The sequence below is a fragment of the Carassius gibelio genome, chromosome B8 (genome assembly GCF_023724105.1).
Source record: "Carassius gibelio isolate Cgi1373 ecotype wild population from Czech Republic chromosome B8, carGib1.2-hapl.c, whole genome shotgun sequence".
NCBI lineage: Eukaryota > Metazoa > Chordata > Actinopteri > Cypriniformes > Cyprinidae > Carassius > Carassius gibelio.
In genome coordinates, this window is record NC_068403.1 from 19,845,514 (window position 1) to 19,866,875 (window position 21,362).

The 21,362-nt window shown below is 35.5% G+C and overlaps 4 protein-coding genes across 10 annotated transcripts; 3 read left to right on the top strand and 1 right to left on the bottom strand.

Annotated features, from left to right (window-relative positions):
* The first annotated feature begins 25 nt into the window (after positions 1-25).
* Positions 26-2,720, top strand: LOC127963415 (phospholipase A2, minor isoenzyme). The gene is made up of 4 exons (XM_052563320.1): positions 26-158; positions 1,664-1,814; positions 2,297-2,430; positions 2,540-2,720. The coding sequence occupies exons 1-4, from the start codon at positions 110-112 to the stop codon at positions 2,659-2,661; spliced, it is 456 nt and encodes a 151-aa protein (XP_052419280.1). The 5' UTR covers positions 26-109; the 3' UTR covers positions 2,662-2,720.
* Positions 2,721-3,925: 1,205 nt separating this feature from the next.
* On the bottom strand, positions 3,926-7,433 carry LOC127963414 (C-type lectin domain family 4 member E-like). The gene is made up of 7 exons (XM_052563319.1): positions 7,026-7,433; positions 6,691-6,781; positions 6,277-6,354; positions 6,104-6,190; positions 5,833-5,972; positions 5,250-5,362; positions 3,926-5,108 (listed from the first exon to the last, which is right to left on the bottom strand). Exons 2-7 carry the CDS (start codon positions 6,758-6,760, stop codon positions 4,952-4,954), a joined length of 645 nt encoding a protein of 214 aa, XP_052419279.1. The 5' UTR covers positions 6,761-6,781; positions 7,026-7,433; the 3' UTR covers positions 3,926-4,951.
* Positions 7,434-9,640: 2,207 nt separating this feature from the next.
* Positions 9,641-12,013, top strand: LOC127963416 (cytochrome c oxidase subunit 6A, mitochondrial). Its single transcript, XM_052563321.1, has 3 exons — positions 9,641-9,836; positions 10,194-10,336; positions 11,679-12,013. Exons 1-3 carry the CDS (start codon positions 9,656-9,658, stop codon positions 11,766-11,768), a joined length of 414 nt encoding a protein of 137 aa, XP_052419281.1. The 5' UTR covers positions 9,641-9,655; the 3' UTR covers positions 11,769-12,013.
* Positions 12,014-12,161: 148 nt separating this feature from the next.
* Positions 12,162-21,255, top strand: LOC127963412 (BLOC-3 complex member HPS4). 7 transcript variants are annotated; one of them, XM_052563312.1, is made up of 13 exons: positions 12,162-12,585; positions 15,411-15,452; positions 15,773-15,857; positions 16,035-16,178; positions 16,373-16,480; positions 17,206-17,322; positions 17,544-17,638; positions 17,757-17,829; positions 17,914-18,047; positions 18,310-19,051; positions 20,088-20,214; positions 20,347-20,458; positions 20,680-21,255. In XM_052563312.1, the coding sequence occupies exons 2-13, from the start codon at positions 15,418-15,420 to the stop codon at positions 20,849-20,851; spliced, it is 1,944 nt and encodes a 647-aa protein (XP_052419272.1). In that variant the 5' UTR covers positions 12,162-12,585; positions 15,411-15,417; the 3' UTR covers positions 20,852-21,255. The 7 variants fall into 7 exon arrangements, with proteins under 7 accessions (XP_052419272.1, XP_052419277.1, XP_052419275.1 ...); XM_052563317.1 differs by having other exon boundaries at positions 16,373-16,402; XM_052563315.1 differs by having other exon boundaries at positions 15,794-15,857.
* Positions 21,256-21,362: the final 107 nt, after the last annotated feature.

Sequence of the window (21,362 nt, forward strand, 5' to 3'; positions counted from 1 at the left end):
TTTCTAATTCACAAAGTTAGCTTATCAATGTGCACTTCCCATCAAGGTTATATAAATAAGTTTTAGACCTATAAATAAATGGCTGCTAACTATTCATCAGGTCTTCACCATGAACACCTTTCTGTCTCTTATTATCCTGAGTGTGAGTCTGCCCACCTGTGAGTACACTTAATATATGTTCCACTATTCAGCTCCTTGTTTTATTTTATTTATTATATTGTATTATTTACGCGAACCAAAAACGTAACTTATAGAGATATTAAATATAATTTGCTAAACAGCATTTATTGATTTATTTAGTCATTTCGATAATTGAGCTAATAACTTTATATTCTAATTTATAACTTTATAATATTTCATGAGAATGCTTTAACAGAATTGAAAGGGATACTTCATCCCAACAAAATTTGTCATCATTAACCCCTCAATGTTCCAGAAGAAGCTTTGTTGTTTGCAACACATAAGAAGATATTTTGATATTTTAAGATATTTTGAACATTTTTAAGCAGCCATACATTTGCATGCAGTGGGCTTCTTTCTGTGTTCTGTAGGAGAAGAAAGTCATACAGGTTTTCATGTTTTTATTCTTCTTTTTCTTTTTTTTACATGAAGGTGCAAAAATGACAAAATTAGATGTGAGTAGTATTTTGTGAGTAGTATTTATATTAAAAAAATAATCTAAAGTCAGAAAGCTGTGCATGCTAAAAAGATTGTAGAGGAAATGAGCTTTGGTGGAAAGTGTAGCAACACATTTTTTTTTAATGTCTGTAACTTATGTTGTTGTTTAATATTTCCATATTTAATTGGACTTATTTTGAAAACTACATCTTGTCCCTAAACTGTTTTAAAAAAGAAAGAAAGTGCAGTGACTACCAGGGTGGAAACATGGATGCCCATTTAAATTTTATATTTGATATGTACATTTTGTTCTCTGATAATACAATTTTAATTCAGAAAATAATTAGTCTAAAATAATTAAAGTAATTGGTCATAAACACTAACTTTGTTTCAACAGACCTCACTAGACTCCATGGAACACTGGATGAAGCACAAACCAGTCATATGTTTGCTATACATCTCTCACAATTGCTATGCATATCTCATAAATATTTTGTAAGGTAGATGGTAAATTAAAGATTTTACAAGATATGTGTATGTGTGTACCTACTTAACCATATTTTGGGGACACATTTGTACCCAAACGTGAGCTAAACATGACAAAATCTCCTTTTGGAGATGTCCTCATTTGTAAAACTGTTATAAAAATAAAGTAAATTTTTTTTTGTTAATTGTAAAAATGCAGAAACTTTCCTGTAAGGGGTAGGTTTAGGTGTAGGGGTGGTGTGGGACAATAGAATATACAGTTTGTAGTATAAAAACCATTACGTCTATTGAATGTCCCCATTTAGATAAGTAAACATGAAAGTGTGTGTGTGTGTGGGGGGGGGGGGGGGGGTAATTTAATAAAAAATGGTTCATGTAGTATTCCTAACTTTTAAAGTTTGAATTTTAAAAGCATTTTAATCTTTTTATAGACAGTTTGGAAAGTATAGAACAGCTGATAATTAAGACCACAGCCTGTTGTTTACATAAGATTCGAATTATATTGCATAATTAGACTGCTAATCAGTATGAGCACTGATACACTATCACTGTTCAACAGTGGTGGTGCCTCTAGACTACCGTGCGGTGTGGCAGTTCAGGGATATGATCATCTGTACCAACCCTAATAGCTGGCCTATACTGGACTATGTGGACTATGGATGCTACTGTGGAATAGGAGGCTCGGGCACCCCAGTGGATGAACTGGACAGGTCAGATTCAAACATCAGGTTATATGCAGGGACACTGAATTAATCGGCTGAATCTGTTTGGTCAGTCACAGTTCGGCCTTCTCAGGCTGAGATGATCAGTGCAAAAATTATAAATGTTCAAATGTTGCACAGATGTATTTATTTTTTAGGCAGTATGCATTGCAACATAGAGATATCTTTTAATACTGTGATTCTTTCTATTTTTGTTATAAACATTTAATGACAAGAATGTGCAGTCCAGCAAATTTAAACATTACCTTCTTGATGAAAATAATGAGATTTTGGCACAATAGTAATGTGAATATTAATTAAGCGGCTCATGAATATTAATTATGCATCACATTTCTCAATAAAGAAAGGGGCTACAGTTTGTTTATTTTCCACAGCAGCCAAGCAGCACAAATATCCTAAAACAGAATAATTGTTCATAAAAAAAATGAAGGCAACAAACTTCATGTCCACAGTATCCTCTGTCTCTCTAGGTGCTGTAAGGTCCATGATCTGTGTTATTCTGACTCATGGCAACATGACGACTGCTGGGGTATCTTAGACAACCCCTACACTGAAATCTACTCATTCTCATGTGACAAAGCAGCAAAGAAAGTCACCTGCAATGGTGAGATGTTACACTCATGTCTATCTGCAAGCACTGTTAGTAACTGAGACCTGAGCTGCATCTGGTTTGTGGCACAAAATGTGGACTGTTGATCTTTTATTTCTTGCAGCTGACAAGAATCGCCCGTGTGAGATGTTCATCTGTGAATGTGACAGGAAAGCAGCCGAATGCTTTGCAAAAGCGGGTTACAACCCAGAATACGATAAATATCCTAATGGAAACTGCAAATGAACTGAAATGCGATAAAGGTTTAGGATGTCCCTAAAGTCTCATTAAAAATAACAATGGTATAGCATGTAAAAGTTCATTTTTGTTCATTCCAGGTGATATTTAATTCATTTCTTCAATGGTATATGCAAATTCATGCATTTAAATTATTACCATTTCTTTTCTTTTTTCTTTCTTAAAGTCCAACATCTACCTTTTTAATATTCCAAAATATATTCATTATAAACAATTTTGTTAGTTTGATCTCTCATTTTTAAACACAGTTTTACACATTACTGTTATCTAATTGGGAAAATTAAGAATCTACACAGTAAACACAACTATATTTTCTTTGATAAGTGGTTTAAATATGTTAAATCATATTTGTAAATGTTAAATCGAAAACTTTCACACGTCGTACATTACTTTTTCCCTTTTTTTTTTTAGACAATTATTATTTTTATTTTATTTTTTACTTGGTGGTCATGTGACCTGATATTGTCACACATTATATTCACAAAAGCCTTATGTTTTTTTTGTTTTTCTTTTCGTTTTTGAGAAAACTGAATTATTCTTGTACAAACATATGCTGACATTCCCACTGATCAAAGCACACACACACACATAATGACAAACATATGCTGATGTTCCCATAAATCAAAGCACACACACACACACACACACTCAACTTGCACAAAACTGTAACAATCTTAGCAACTGTACATTTGAGCACTTCTTATGTGTGCGTATGCACATATATTAGCATATCTTAAGTGTATAATTCACACTTATCAATGTGTTCCGCCCTTCAAGGTTATATAAATAAGTTACTATAAATCAATGGCGGCTAACACTTGTTCATCTAGTCTTCACATGAACACTTTCCTGTTGTGATCCTGAGTGTGAGTCTGCCCATGTGAGTACACTTCAGATATATTCCACAATTAAACTCCAGCTTATTTCTTTAATTAATTATATTTTATTATGTAGGCTAAGCAAATATTTAACATATACACATATTGAATGTAATTTGCAAAACAAATTTTAACAAACTATTTATTAGTGAGTGCGAATTGAATTATTAACTAACTACTGGTCCTGTTGTTTGATTATTAGATCAAATATTTTCTGGGAATACTATAAAGGATACTACACCAAAAAAAAACAAAAAACAAAAAAAAAAAATCACTGTAACTCTTTACCCCCTAAATTTGTTTAAGCCTTTTTTTGCTCCATACAACTGAAGGACTCATTTTGTGTTTTGTTAAAGAAAGAATGTCACACAGGATTGGAATGACATTTGTGTGAGAAAATGATGACAATGTTTATTTTTGGGTGTAGTATTTCTTCCAACAAGACCTAAAGTCAGAAAACTGCATATGAAAAGATTGTAGAGAGAAATTAAGCGCAGAGAGTGTTGCAACACATTTCTTATTGTTGTTGTTGTTTTGTCTTAAATTCAAAAATGATTTCCCACATTAAATTGAGGTTATTTTGAAAATTGCATATTGTTCCTAAAATGTGTAAATGAATGTCAAATGTAAAACATATATACTTAAAAGTATATAGTAATTAGTTATTTAACCTAATTGGTTAAACCGTGTGTGTTGCAAATGCCCCGTGCTCCCTGTTCTCTACAAGTTCAACTGATGCTACTGTGGAAAAGGTCAGATTTAAATCAGTTACAGAGACACTGAATTATTCATTTGAATCAGTTTTGTCACTCAAACCTTAGCATTCTCAGGCTGAGAGGTTTAGTAAATGAAGAGTTTTCTCAGGCTTGATCAGTGTTATTCTGATTCATGGCAACAGGAAGACTGCTGGAGTATCTTAGACGACCTCTACACTGAAGTCTACTCATTCTCATACAAATAAAGTCACCTGCAACAGTAAGATGTTATGCTTATTGTACTAAAGATGTCTATCTGCAAGCTCCACTTGCAGTTCATCCATCTCACCAAAAGAGGTCAGCATTACTTTAAATCTAACCCTGGATTTCGATTATTTACATAACCGATTATGACTGCATAATAATTAGGATGATTATGATTATTAATTGATCTCTTCAGTTAAATTGCGTCAAATATTAAAAAACAAATTATTCATTTTAGTGAACATTTTAATTAACTGCATGTGTTCATTTAACAGGACTGTACACTGGAACACTATAAAAAGTGACTATGAAAAGCATTTAAGTACATTGAATGTGCAACAGTCAGGCAAGTAGTTCACAAACAATCTATAAACTCAGAAGGAGCATGTCCAGAGCTAGGTTTAGGTCAGCCTAATGCAGTTGACGTGATGGTCACGTTTCCTACCGCATGCCTTTCTCTAGTTTGCGTTCACAAATGTGATACAGTTGTCTGTGACAGTCAGCCTCATGCATCAGCTTTCGATGCACCGTGTCAGATCCTGTTAAGTGAGCACAGGACTCCGTATCCCAATGAGAAGGTTGATTTTCATCCCAGAAACTGAAAGGAACACAAAACGCAAGGAGTCAGAAAAAGTTTTGATCTGTTTGGTATGTTATCACTTCTGTTTTTCATAACTTTTAAAAACAGTTACAGACAGCTTAAAACACATGCTTATAATGTACGCCAATGATTTCTTACTGTGGATTTGAATAATAATTATCTCCATTAATCCAGGACCACTGGCCCATTTTGTCTCTCTCGAGACCAATCCAATAGTCAGCCCTCTTCTGAACCACTCTTGAAATGAACTCCTGAAATAAAGAGGCAACAATGTGCTTCATCAAGTCTGTATTTATTTAATCAAAATACAATACAGAGATAAATACTATTACAATTTTAGATAAGTGCTTTCTTATTTAATATATTTTAAAATATGTATTCTTGTGATGGGAACGCTGAATTTTCCCCATCATTATTCAGTCTTCAGTGTCACATGATCCTTTAGGAATTATTCTTATATTCGGATTTACTGCTTAACAAACATGTCTTATTATCATTATCATGTCTTAATATTTTTGTACTTTTTTTTTTGTATTTTTTTTTTCCAGGATTCTTAAATTTTATAGAAATTATTTAAAAATGCTTTTATTGTCACTTTTCAACAATAAAATTATTTATTTCTTAAATAAAAAAAAAAAGAATAATAAAAAAAGAACTTACTGAAACAGAACTTTTGAACAGAAAGGTAAATGTAGATGGAATTATAAACTCATGTTCTTACCAGCTCTTCCTCACTGTTCACAACCATCAAGTGCGCCCCAGAGTTGTGGCATAAAGACTTTGATAATTCCCATGTCCCATAAACATTCATTATCAAATAACAGGAGTTCCTATATAAAACCCAACCATCCGAGCAGAGCCCTGTATTTAAGAAAACAAACCACACTATTATAGACACAGCTTGCTTACAATGTAAAAATTGTTTATAATTATAATATGCCAGTTGTATTCATTTTAAAAGTGTTTTTTTTTTTTTTTTTTACATTTCTTACCTCTGTCACCGTTGTACTGGAATGGGATGGGTGTAATATCATCAGAAAGAAGACCTCTGGTCTGATCCTCTTGTGAAGACTTCTTGACTAGAGGATGTTAAATGAAAAACAAACCAGTTACACAATGATTAACCCATAAAAATTTGCTGAGAGACATTATAAATCGGACTTACAGTTGAGACCTGTTACGATTCCTATTACCATGAATGAAAGTAGGAGTAGAACCGTGAACATGACACAAGCCACTTTGCCTGAATATTACAGTGAATAAACAAACGTCAATAGTTTATAGCAAAATTTCAATCAGACATATCAAAAGCAAACACCATTAGATGAGCTTATGTACCATTGTACCATTTTGCTTGTCATTTAGCTCACATTTCTATTTAAAGCAATATGTTATGCAATTAATAAATGCCTGATAGACTGATATGAGCAGATAGGAGTATTTATTTTTTTATTTTTTTATTTATTTCAGTTTAGATAACTCCGACCTGGACTTGAATCTTCTTTCTATTGTTTGAGCAGCCGACACCCATAGCCACTGTCTCTGCTTTAATAAGCTACAATGATACTACTTTACTTGCCTTGCTGGTAGAAGGGATCCACCCTGTCAGGATTTCCCTCCACATCGTCCGAGAGTTTGTTTGACTGCATTGCTTGAGGTCAGCCTATAGCCTGATTGCAATGACCAAAAAAACAAACAAAAGTCATTCTGAAAATGCATGAGACAATGCCACTTTTGCAAAGTTCTCTGAAATAGGCTAGAGGTTCAGATACATCACAATATATCTGTTACATTCAATGCAAAAAATGCAATAGCCTGTTGTAAGCATAAACACATAAACAATGAGAAAACACTCTGAATTCCAGTTTTTTAATCATCAAAGCGTAAATAATCTTTAAGAAAACTTCAACTTACTGATCAGCTTGTTTCCTTGCGACACACAGAGTTTTCCATGGCACAGCTTGGAAAGTGAAGACTGTGTGGAATGGCAGGATGACGCCAGAGGGGCTGGTCCTCTCCACCCAGCCAAACCAAAGTTCAGGGTTTTCCGCCAAGAACATCACAGATGCCAGAAATGCATGACAAAGTAGCTATAAAATATAAATATCTTTGTGGTAAGTCAGAAAAACAACTGTGCACGAGCTCTTCGCATTACTGTTGGCTTTTTAAAGTTACAGATGTCAGCTCTGATCTAAAATAAATGCAGCGGCATGACTTATGAAGTGTTCCAAAGGAAATCTCGTATAGGCCTAATATATGATTACATTTAATGGACAATAAAGAAATTGCATTTGCATAGGTACAGCTTACAGTTTAATCAGTAGCATTCGAGTACAGACTGTGAAGGTGTATTTCACTGGTTGGTTTTACTGAATGAAATAAACACACAATAACACTCTTGCGTGAAAGAACTGAATGAACATACAGTGGGGATCGAAAGTTTGGGCACCCTTTGCAGAATCTGTGAAAATATGCGTGATTTTCAAAAAATAAGAGAGATCACACTAAACGCATGTTATATTTTATTTAGTACTGTCCTGAGTAAGATATTGTGCATAAAAGATATTAACATTTAGTCCACAAGACAAAAAAAAAATGCTGAAATTATTAAAATAACCCCACTCAAAAGTTTGGGAACCCTTGGTTCTTAGTACTGTGTTCTGTTACCTGATGATCCTCGACTGTCTTTCTGTTTTGTGATGGTTGTGCATGAGTCCCTTGTTTGTTCTGAACAGTTAAACTGAGCAGCGTTCTTCAGAAAAATCTTTAAGGTCCTGCAGATTCTTCAGTTTTCCAGCATCTTTGCATATTTGAACCCTTTCCAGCAGTGACTTTATGATTCTGAGATACATCTTTTCAGACTGAGGACATTTGAGGGACTCAAACACAACTATTTAAAAAGATTCAAACATTCACTGATGCTCCAGAAGGAAACAAGATGCATTAAGAGCTGGGGGGTGAAAACTTTTGAACATGATGAAGATGGCCAAATTTGTCTTATTTTGTTGAAATATAATTGTTTTCCATTTAGTTCTGCCCTTCGTAAGCAACAGAAGATACTTGTATGTTTCCCGGTACACAAATTAAGTACAATTTACCTTGGTCTTCAAATTCTGAAAGTTATCACCCCCCAGCTCTTAATGCATCTTGTTTCCTTCTGAAGCATCTGTGAATGTTTGAATCTTTTTAAATAGTTGTGTTTGAGTCCCTCAAATGTCCTCAGTCTGATAAGGTGCATCTCAAAATCATAAAGTCACTGCTGGAAAGGGTTCAAATATGCAAAGATGTTGGAAAACTGAAGAATCTGCAGGACCTTAAAGATTTTTCTGAAGAACGCTGCTCAGTTTAACTGTTCAGAACAAACAAGGGACTCATGCACAACCATCACGAAACAGAAAGACAGTCGAGGATCATCAGGTAACAGAACACAGTACTAAGAACCAAGGGTTAACAAACTTTTGAGTGGGGTTATTTTAATAATTTCAGCATTTTTTTTGTCTTGTGGACTAAATGTTAATATCTTTTATGTACAATATCTTACTCAGGACAGTACTAAATAAAAAATAACCTGCATTTATTATGATCTCTCTTATTTTTTGAAAATTACTCATATTTTCACAGATTCTGCAAGGGGTGCCCAGACTTTCGATCCCCACTGTATGTTTGTTAAAGAGGATCTGCTTTGTTTGTTTATCACGTCATGATTGAGTCAGTGAGTCAGTTTTATTCACATAAAGAAGACAAAAAAGAAGAAAGAAGTGTAAAAATTACTAAATACAATTCAAATAGGCTAACATAAATGACACAACACAATTAAAATGACATAGCTAAAATCACTCTGTTGCTGTTTGTATAATGAATCGTTTGAGTTGCAATTAAAAAAATGCAAAAAAAGACCATCAATTAATAAACCAAGATTTTTTTTAACCCACTTTGAATATATGTAGCCTGTGTATAATTTTTTTTTTTTTTTTTTTTTTTAGAATTCAGGTTTTGGAGTTACACCACATGATATTTTACAAAGTAACATTACATGTTATAAAAGGCATATTTTATATTCAGAAACATACAGCAGTAGTGATTATTAGCTGTAAAATGAATAGGAAATAATAATTACTATTATTTATTATAAATTGTTATAATAATAAGCAAAAAAAAAAAAAAAAAAAGCAAAAAAAAAAAACGATTTTGATTAAACTTTTATTAAAAAGTAAAAAAAAAAATGAGAATGTTTTTCCTGTGGATTTCTTTATGCTGCATTAAAATTCATGTCTTTTTTTTACCTTTACATGTTTTGCCCTCTACTTGCTACAGCATTTCCTAAAATGAGTGAAAAGTAACCTACAGTAGTGTTCATGGTTCTTCTGACGTCTTCCTGAAAATCCATTTCGACCTGAATCATAAACTCAGAACAAAAAAGAGACGTAACCTGTTGATCCTAAAGTGTCAGTTGAGTGAATGGATACGAAAGATTTGACTGACTCATAAATCAAAATCACCAACACTAGTCTGATAGAGCTGTTGTTGGACCTCCCCGTCACTAGATGGCGGGCGCGTCAATCTCCAGCTCCAGCAGCCGCTTTAAAACTTCTTCCGCCGCTGCTGTTGTTCGAGGCTACGCAAAAATGGCCGCGATCGGACGTCTGTCCCAGAAGCTCCTAAAGTCCGCTGCGCTGACCCAAACCCGTCAGCTGTCGGCTGCAGTGGCTCACGGCGAGCAAGCAGGTCAGTAACCAACTCTGAATAACCTCAAAGAGACGCCCTAATAAAACGACCAACCGTTACGAACAGCCGCTACTCTACGTTTTGACCTTGTGGAAGTGACGCGAATGGCTGACTAATGTTGTTCAGTCGTTAGCATAAAACTGCAGAACGGCAGTTGGTTCAGACTTTTGTGTAACACTAGTAAGGTAGCGAATATTAAGTAAGTTGTCTTTTGCTGACTAACGTTACATAGATGAATAAGTTTGAAAATGACTAGGGTGTGAACCAGTTAAAGTGACTTCTCTATTATGGAAATGTCTACACGTGTCAGGTAAAAAAAAATCTTAACGTGTCTCTTGCTGATACATGTTAATGCAGCCAAGACCTGGAAGATCCTGTCGTTTGTGGTGGCGCTGCCCGGAGTCGCTGTGTGTATGCTGAACATGTACCTCAGGGCTCAACAACACCAGCATGAGCAGCCCGAGTTCATTCCCTACAGCCACCTGCGCATCCGCAGCAAGGTGAAAACACCCAGGCTTTACACTAAAAACACATTTAAAGTGTCTTTAACATGAGGCTGGCGGGAGTTTGTTTTTTTAATGAAAAGAACATATGAAGGTTCAGTGGAGTCTGGGCATATGATTTTAAATAACGGAAGTATTGCATTTTAAAAGTCCGCTTTACTTGTGGGGTTTTGTTTTATTACTACTTAACACTGTAAACTTTGTCATTGGTCTTGAATATCAATGTCACTGAAGATCAATGGGCTGAAATTAGGATTTTTTTTGTTTTTTGTTTTTTTTTGTCAGCTAAAGCTGAGCATCACATTTGAAAGCCAAGAAACATGATTCACCTCCACCCCCAAATAAAATAAATGTAAGAATGGCTGGTTTATCTGGCATTTAAGATCTGTGTGTACTGTCATCGAGACCTTAGAGGGCCTCCAGGAATGAGGCTGTGACCTCACACACCGCAACCAAATGCAATGCATATATCAGTACTTAGAAATGTGAATGTTTTTGGTAGGTAATGCTGAGAAATATAGCTAGGAAAATATCTTTTGATATTTTTACGCTTTGATGTTCTAGATATTGTACAATGTACTAGTGATACTTTAATGGTTATTTGGGAGGGGGTAATAAGATTATAACAACAATTGTTAAATGCGTTTGTTAAGGATTCAAATGACAATTTAAAAAGAAAATGTTATGACATTGTAACACATTTTATAGCTTAATTGTGCTTGAACTGTATATACTGATGTAGTGTAGTTCTATTGTAGTCATTAATGCAGACTCAAAATATTTAATGTAAGAGCTAATAATCAGTAAAATGGTAGTTTTAAAAATACATAATTTCCATAGTTTCGGCTTTTGCTATTTATCATTGTAATTGTTTCCTGTATATGCATACATTTAACAATTCTTATAAGGAATGTAGTACTGTAAGACCCACAGTAATTATACAAATCAGAGGATTTTTTTTTTCTGCAAATCAATACCACCTGTCAGCAGCTCTATTCAGTTTCTTTACATTTATATGTAAACCATCTTCCCAAAAGTTTAAAAACGTTTATGAATTTTTACATTTTTCTTCCAAATCTTTTATTTTTTACAAAACAATAGTGTTATAGCAATAAACATTAAAATATTAATAATTCTAACTAATATTTTGTAGTCTGTTTGAATACAGAAAACTGATCACATGTCTGATACAAATAAGAAAAAAAGTATCTACATATTTTACTAAAACTTCTGAATGTATGAAAATGTTTTGTGAACATTTGTGTATTAATTGAAAAATCGGTATGCTTATGTTGTTAGTCAAACAATCTCTTTTCTCTCTTCCTCACGCATACATCAGCGTTTCCCATGGGGTGACGGCTCCAAGTCGCTCTTCCACAACCCCCACGTCAATGCCCTCCCTGACGGCTACGAGCAGCATGATCACTGAAAGCTGTCTGAAGCTCTGTCAGATGTCTCCTTCAGGGACCAGAAAGCCCTCCGTCTCCTCTCATTTCTCTGGACCACTCCTCTTTTTTTTTTTTCAGTTTCATAGCATCAACATGTTTATCTTACCTCTGTGCTCTCCACACCTAGTGGAAGTACCTTATGGAAAGTTACATTTACTTAAGGACCACTGTATCACCTTAACTGCTTAATCTGAAATAAATAAAAGTCTATTTGTTAAATTATAAACCATATCAGAAGTCAAATTTTTTGAAGGGAGTGATTGAAGTAGTCAGATCCTGCTGGGATACACTGATTTGCTAGTGTTTAAATGCGGCATTATAGATATACATTATAGAAGAGAAATGCATAAAAGCAAAAACAAATTGTTAAACGGTTAACGGTTTAATGGAGTGTGTATTCTGTCCATAGGTGCAGGAGACTAAAAAAATATGCAAATATTCAAATGTACATTATAAAAATTGTGTATATATGTATTGCTTCCTCAGAAATTAAAGGCTAAAATGGAGAAGGAAATGCCGTTTGTTCCTCCAGGCTCGCCGTACTATCAAGACACTCTCACATGACTTTACTCTTGTGACACATTCCTTCACAAAAACGAAATTTAATGGCATCATGAAGCATGAGATCTTATCAGTTTCCGTGTATGCTGAATATATTACTGGTATTTGGTTCCTCGTGAAATAGTTAACAGAATTCTCTAAGCGAAAATGAATCTTTAGGTGAGTGGGACTCAGTAACACAGCTGAAGTTGGGTGTCATGCTTAAAGTTTATGTAAACTTCATTCAACCCGCTGACGGTGAGTGGAAATAATAGCTGTATCTGTTCTTGTTGCACATACACAAAACATGGAGGACTTGTCTCTACATTGCGTGCTCAACCAAGCGCAAGCATACGTTGTCTAAACTGGGTATATAAACAAACACAAGCTACTGCTATTAATGTGGAGTATCTTTCTAAGTAAATACTAATTTCCCATTGAAACGGATAATCATCATCACATTTAAACTATATGTATTTGGCGTGTTCATCTTGACAGCAGTTGAATGAACCTCGCTAGTGAGCGATACCCAGCCTGATTTAAGAATGATCCACATCATTAACTTGATTTGAATAAGTATCTCCTGTCAAAACAAAAATATTTCTGAAAGTATTTACAAGGTTAAATGATACATTTATTGGTTACTCATATTACGTTTAATGAGTGCCACAATAAAGGTTTTATTTACTGTATTTACACCGAGGGTTGAGGAACGAGCATGTCTACCTCTGTATTTGTACATTGACGTGTGAATTCGAGAAATTTTCTCAAGTTACTTATACGAAAATCACATACAAGGCAAATACAAAATAGCCTTCATTAAAATGAAAGCTATGTTTATTTAAACATTGACTTGAGTTCTTAACGAAATGGTAAGGAGTGACGGGCATAATGTTTGACTTGAAAATGTAAGTAAAAATCTTGACAGCTTATTCCCAGGTTTGTGGTCTCAGACTGTTGGACCAGTTGCCATGCAGTGCTTTGGTTTTGTATTACCTTCCCTATTTGTTCTAAGCATAAATAACCATATTTTGTGGTATGCCAAAGATATAGGAACTCACTCAAAAATGAAAATTAGCTGAAAATGTATTCACCCGCAGGCCATCCAAGATCCACAGATTTGGATCAATTTAGCATTACATCACTTTATCACCAATCGATCCTCTGTAGTACATGGGTGCCGTCAGAATGAGAGTCCAAACAGCTTATACAAACATCACAGCAATCCACATGTAATTCACCTGTCTCCAGTCCACATGCCAGCATCTTGTGAAATAAAAAGCTACATTATGTTTGTAATAAAGAAACCCATACTGAAAAATATTGTCATTAATTTCTCTCCCTCATGTTGTTCCAAACCGTAAGACCTTTGTTCATCTTTTGAACCCAAATGATGTTATTTTGCATACAATGTAAGACATTTCTGACCCTACATATACAGCAACGCAACTGACATTTTTAAGGCCCAGAAAAGTAGTGATCCGACATAACAAATTTATAAAAATAAATGAACACATTTATTGATGTAGTAAGGACATCATTAAAATACCAAGTCCATGTGACATCAGTGGTTCAACCGCCATTTTATGAAGCAACAAGAATACTTTTTGTGCACAAACTAAAAATAAATTATTACTTTATTCAACAATTTGTCACCATCTGCTGCCATTCATGTGAGTACCATGCCATGTTTTTGTTTTCTTTGTGCACAAAAAGTATTATTGTAGCTTTGTTAAATTACGGTGGAACCACTAGTGTTACATGGACTATTTTAACAATGTGTTTACTACGTTCATCTTTGGAACACAAATTAAGATATTTTTGATGAAATCCAATAGCTCTCTTGTGTCTGAAATCTATGATATTCTCCAAAATGGTACAATAATGTTTCGGAGGAGAAGAATTGTTGAATAAAGTCTTTTTTTTTTTTTTGTGCAACAAAAATGGATGAACCACTGATGTCACATGGACTCTTTTGTCGATATTCTTGGTAGCTTTCTGGACCTTGACTGTAGGACCCTATTTATGGGAGGGTCAGAGAGCTCTCGGATTTCATCTTAAATATAATAATTTGTGTTCCAAAGATGAACCAAGGCCTTATGTTTTTGGAATGATGTGAGGGTGAGCAATTACTTTATTCAACAATTGGTAACTGTCTGCTGCCATTCACAAGAGTTTCATGCCATTTTTTTGTTTTCTTCGTGCACAAAAAGTTTTCTTGTAGCTTTGTTAAATTACGATGGAACCACTGCTGTCACATGGACTATTTTAACAAAAAGTCGATTATATGTTGTCCACTCTCAACAAAATCCACTGATATATTTGGTTAGAACAGTTTTAGACTGTTTGTGCTTGTGAATGGCAAATATCTATGCTTATTTCTATCCTAATTCAGACAAGATTACTTTTTCACTGTATAAATCAATATTATGGATAGAGGACTCGTATTTTAGCTGGAAGCAACAGTTTAATGTCAAAACACTTTCATAATTTATTTCATTATTGGAAACACCCAGCATTTCAATGTTGACAAATGGACTAGAGTTGTGTGGATCACATATGGATTATTATGTTTTTATCAGTGGTTTGGACTCATTTTGATGGCACCCATTGTTGTGCACTGCAGCTCAGACATACAGTTGATATAAACATAAAAATAATTCACAAATAATGCACAACACTTCAGATTCCATATGACAGTGGACTTTGATGTGAGAAGACAACAGGGGATGGACTTTTTCACAGGAGTTGTTATTGTTATGGATTGTGGACTGGTAATTTGGCCAAAAGCACTGGTTTAAAATTATAAAAAGTCTTAATGGTGGATTAGTTTTGAAGGACTGGAGACGTCTGGATTACTTGTGGATTACTGTGATGTTTTTATCAGCTGTTTGGACTCTCATTTTGATGGCACCCATTCACTTGCAGAGGATCCAAGTGATGAAATGCGAAATTTCTCCAAATCTGTTCAGATGAAGAAACAATCTTAACTACATCTTGGATGGCCAGAAGCTGAGTTCCTTTTCTTTTTTTTGTGTGAAGTGTGAACAATTCTTTTAACTGGATTGCTTCTCTTTCAACAGATCACCAATGGCAGAGACAGCAACTTTGACTGATTCCAGACGGTGAGAAAATATATTAAGTGTGTAAACCTTTACAGTCGTTTTTTAAACAAAGTGATATGTTGTAGACTTTTACAGCTTGCCGTTTCCTAAGATGTCCTTTAAAAAGGCATCCCTTACAGTGTGACCCATAAGTGCGGTCATGAAGAACAGAATGCTCATTGTCCAGTGCATTATACATGTTTAGAGATGCTATGCTTAACATCAATAGAAAACCCTTCTTTATCAATTTCCTCAATTTTAACAGTAATACTGGAAGACAAGAGGCTTGGCTCAATGGCTAACTGTACTGCTCATGTGTTTTATCATATTTCCAAATGCAGCTTATTCTTCCTCTACGATAGTTCAAAGGTTCAAGAGGAGGGTGACCTGACTAGAGATGGGATTTACTATTTCTCTCCTGAGGATGTAAGACATACGTCCTGTTCATATTGATATAATTATTAAAGAAAATTATTTAGATTTTGTTTAAAGCATGAAGAAGCAACTGCACCTTCCAAAACACTATTCTAACACAGCTGCTTTAAAAGACGACCTTAATAATACTTCATATACATAAGCATGATGGTGTTTGTACTGTGGCAGACACCAATAGACCAACAAGAGCTGCTTTGTGGCCAGCTGGCCGGTGTGTGTCGTTGTGTATCTGAGCTGTCCTCATCTCCTGTACGTCTGCTTCGCCTGCGCAAAAGCAAATATGCAGTCCGCATGGAGGATAACTTTCTTTGGGTAAGATAATATTTTGTCTTTGGGTAATGACATTACAAAACCTAATGTCCTGGTGCCTAGTACCTCCTGACTTAAATAAAGCCAAGGCTTTGGAACAGAGCGATGCAAACTTGGTTTGACTGAAAGCAAAATTTCAGTGTGCTTTTATGGTGGTTTTACAACTCTCTTGAATGGGATCTTTCTCTGGGTTCCAGGCATTGAGCTGTGTGGCTGACATTCCTGATGTGAGTGTGTGTGACTTACTTGATCAGCTGATTGCCCTCTTCTGTTTCTACAATGGACCTGTGCATCACAGCTACCAGGTTCTGTTCATTGATTATGAGATTATGATCTAACCTGAATATATATTTGGAGTTTTGGCTCAGTGAGGTTTTTTTTTTTTTTTTTTTTTTTTAAATAAATAATAATAATAATATATAATAATAATAATATAAATAAGTTCTGTTCTTTTCAAAACTTAATTCATAAAAGAGTCTTGACAAAAAAAAATGTATCATGGCCCCCACAGAAATTCTGAATAAAATATGTTTCTTGATCACCAAATCAGTAGCCTATATTAGAATTTTTTTCTGATAGATCATGTGACACTGATGACTGGATGACGATGATGCTGAAAAATCAGCTTTGGCATCTTAAAATAGAAAATAGATATTTCCAAATTGCAATCATATTTTGCAATATTACATTTTTGTTGTATTTTTAAAATATGTAGACATTAATTTTAAGTTCATTTTCTACCTATTATTTAATTAATAATAGGTAGATTAATAATATTAAGTAATTAGTGGTAAATACAAAAATCTGAAATATTGTAATGGCAGTTAGCTAAAATAAAATTTACATTTTCAATTCAAGTTTAAAACGGAAATGTTTTTAATGGTTTTACTTTGTCAGGTATAATAACCCTGCTTCATTCGACAATAAAAAAAAATCTTACAGACCTCTACATTTTGAACAATATCTATTAAATGTTAATACCATATCAGACCACTTCCACATGTATGTTGTTTTACTGCACTTAACACAGTTGTACAGTAAAGAGGAGTTGGCTCTACGATGGGCCAGATATCTCTGTCACCTGCAGGGCGGCTCCACTGAGCTGCACAACATCTTCAGCTGCTTGAGGACCATTGACTCCACGCATGTAAGTATGAGTGGAATTATTCTAAAGAGATGGTAAACTTACCGTGCTTATTACATTAACGGTGTGCAACAAAACATTTTAAATTCATTCAGTCAGTCAGTCAGTCCTGCAATAGCAAGCCCTGAGCAAAGCATCCTGTCCTTATGTTCATTATGAATGATTTTCCCAAGCCTGTTTTTGAATGGTCACTTCTCATTACTCCTCACTCCTCACTGCATCAGATTGACCCTCTGCTGCTGCTGAAGGCTGCTCTTATTCTTCAGGCATGTCAGCGATGTCCTTTGGTCTTGGCAGGCTGTATCCTCTACAGGGGCAGGTGAGCTTTCACTGCAAAAGAACATTTGTTTCCCATAAATGTTTATTCCAAATGGCTAAAGCAAGGCTAAATTCCAAGTGGCTTAAGCAATTTAGATAGACATGTCTCTGTTATATAGGGTGGTTAGTACTCAGATGCCGCCTGCGCTGACAGTGAAGGTGATGGCGTATGAGACGCAAACGTACAGCCAGGTACAAACAAGTTCATGGTGACTCCTGATGGTGTTTCCTGATACCGAACATATCCTTGTGTATTTTTCTTATTTCTCATTACAGGATTTCCAGGTGATGGCCAATGGCCTGAGCTCATCGGTGGGCTCACCGTCCTCTTCCACAGCTACTACACAGGTGTTCCTGATGCCCACTGAACTGCACATGCTCCGCTGCCCCCCAGTGGATAGAGCATGCAGGTACAAATCAAGAAGTGTATTCTGCCATTAATTACTCACACTCATGTGGTTCCTAAGCCAAATTAAGATCTTTTTTATTAAATTTAAGAGCCTGCAAAGACAGCAATGTAACTGAAAATGTCTCTGCTGTCACCTTTGATCAATTCAACATATCCATGCTTAATAAATGTGTTGATTTCTTTTGAACAGAATCTGACTCAAAACCTTTGAACAGTGGTGTCTTTAAATATTCATTGGTGTTTATATGTATTCTCATTCTTAGGTCTCACTGCAGTCAACCTTCCTGCCAACCCAGCAAGTCCCGCCTCTTGTCGCGCACTTTATCTGACACCCCAACCACAGATACTGACTCTTCAGGCTTCGATCCCACACATTGTCCCCCAACATCCTATCAGACAGTGCCATCTTCTCCTCGCTCCTCACTCTCTGATGAACTGTGTTTCAGTCCTTCTCCATCACGTGTTAACACTCCCATTAACTCCAATCTCATGAACCAATCTGAGTATTTCACTCCTGACTCACATGACCTCAGCACATCTAACGGGACCAACTTGCGTGCGGTGGAAGAAAGCTTGGCAGGCCTGAACATAAAGCAGGGTATAGATGCAAACTCGGGGTCAGAACATTCAGATCAGGACATTCAGAGTGAAGAAATCAAGGCCCTCGCCAATGGCAATGAGCAGTCAAACTTTCTTGACAACCAATCTGACCTTGGTAACCTGATGAAAAGTGAAGAAAATAAACTGGATGTTAACAATCATGTGATCAATAAAAATGGAACATTCCAAGAAGAAACTGAGGAAGAGGCAAAATCAAAGAGCAAACAAGTCAATAGGAAACTCAAGAAGAAATATGAACCCACAAACACGCCCTCACCACATGAGAGCCTAGCAGACACCTCTCTCGTTCCATCTCTATTATACCAGCATAGAGTCAAAGGTTTGGTGTTGGCCCTGCTGGTCGAGCCTGAGTTCAACACAGACCCCTCCGCCAGAGATGAAGTGGTAAGAAAAATTAGTTTGTGTCAATTTAAAATATATCATACATATTTAAGGAATGCTTAACAAAAGAATTGTATTTTCTGAAAATCTATTCACTCTCTGGCCATCCAGAATGTATGTACTTGAGTTTGTTTCTTCATCAGAACTGATTTGGAGAAATTTAGCATTACATTACTTGGATCCTCTGCAGTAAATGGGTGCCGTCAGAATTAGAGTACAAACAGCTGATAAAAACATCACAACGTCCATCCCCTATTGTCTTCTTACATCAAAGTCCAGTGTCATATGGAATCTGGAGTCGTGTGGATTAATGGTGGATTATTTTGATGTTTATATCAGCTGTTTGGACTCTCATTCTGATGGCACCCATTCACTGCAGAGGATCTCGGATGGCCTGATGGTAAGTAAATACTCAGCAATTTTTCATTCTTTGGGGTGAACTGTTATATTAATTGCATTAATTTTAATGAGTCTGTGAAGCCCCAATATATATTTTGGGGTTTGGAATCAGTATGATTTTTTTTTTTAAGGAAATTAATACTTTTATACAACAAAATGTAACTTTATTTTTGATGGAATATGCATCTTTGGTAAATATGGAAACGTTGAGACACACTTAAAGGAGTAGTTAACACAAAAATGAAAATTCTGTCATTAATTACTTACCTTCATGTTGTTCCAAACCCATAAGACCTCCGTTCATCTTTGGTACACAAATGAAGATATTTTTGATGAAATCTGAGAACTTTCTGACCCTGCACAGACAGCAACACAACTACCAAGTCCAAGGCCCAAAAAGGTAGTAAGGAAATAGTCCATGTGGCATCAGTGGTTCAACCATAATGTCATGAAGCTACAAGAATACTTTTGTGCCAAAAGAAAAGAAAAATAATGACTTCCCTCAGAATTTTCTGAAGGTCTTATGGGTTTGGAAAGGTGATTAATTAATTAATTTTACCTTTACCAACTATCCCTTCAGAAGCAATAAAAATCCCAAGAGCTGTTTCTGTAATAAAAATATTCTCTCCTACCACTTCAGCATCACAGCAGCTTGGCATCATTAAACGGGCTTGAGGCTCACTTGAGAAATACCTCACCTGGGACACCAGGCCCACCCGGGCCCTACACCTTTGCTCACTATGACTGCATTCAAAACACTCTGACTAGTAAGTCCTGTTTCATATAAACATTATAAATCTTAATATCTTAGTCAATTCAGTCAAAATGGTAACATACGCAAATGATTCTGTATTTTATTTGTTCTTGAAATAGTTTGTGACTTTTAATTTAATGTGTAGCTAATGTATGTGGGCGCTCCGTTGGACCCCAGGATCAGGCCTTTGTGAAGGCCACTAAGCTGGTCCATTCACATTTCTCACGCTTAGACACACTACAGGAAGCCATTGTCAGGTTAGTGTGTGTGTGTGTGTGTGTGTGTGTGTGTGTGAATGCATGTTCAGCCATTTTTATAATTTAATGTGTAATTTGACAATATTTGACATGTATATCCTGTTTGATTTTTTTGGGATTAATTTGTTAATGTGAACAGTTTAAACATCTAACATAAGTGTTATTAATAATTGATGCACATTTCAGTCATGTAAGCATTGTGTTAATGTCTTGAATTACAGGAACGCCAGCTCGGCAGTGTATGGAACCCGTACCACGGCCCAGGAGACATATTTTCTCCAGCAGGGAACACCTGTCAGAAACTCGGGAAGTCCTGATCCTCAGGATAGTGCCTTCTCACTACCCAGAAAAGCCCGTCTGCGGCTCCTTAAACATGGAGTTAACCTGCCTTAGCTGGGCTCTTTTTATTTAAGATTTGAATTCCTGTTATATCTCTTTCTTTTCATAGATATTCACCATATTTGTATGTCTCTCGCACCTTGCAGCTACCCAGAATGTAATTAAGGCTTATATAATAGGCTATTTATAATAGGCTGCTGTTTGTTCATTTTGTAATTAAAAGTAGAGGCTGAAATTTATAATATACTGTCATTCCAAGTAATACTAACATATATAGGAGGTGTCTCCATCCGAGAGACAGATTCTGCTGTAGCCCTTTACAGTTTAAGTGGAATAGAGAACTGAGGCTGAGACCATTCAGTGTTACTGTTAGATAGATGTGTATAACTGTTGAAACTGCCAGCTTTTTTTAATGGAACAAAATTGTGCTAGAGTCTTAATAAATCTCCTTTAGTAAACCTGTTTGTTATTCTGTTAGAAGGGTTTAGATATATCAGATAATGAAAGAGTGTCTGAAAAAGTATTTGGAATAGGACACTTCAGGCAAAAAATAATATTCTGCACC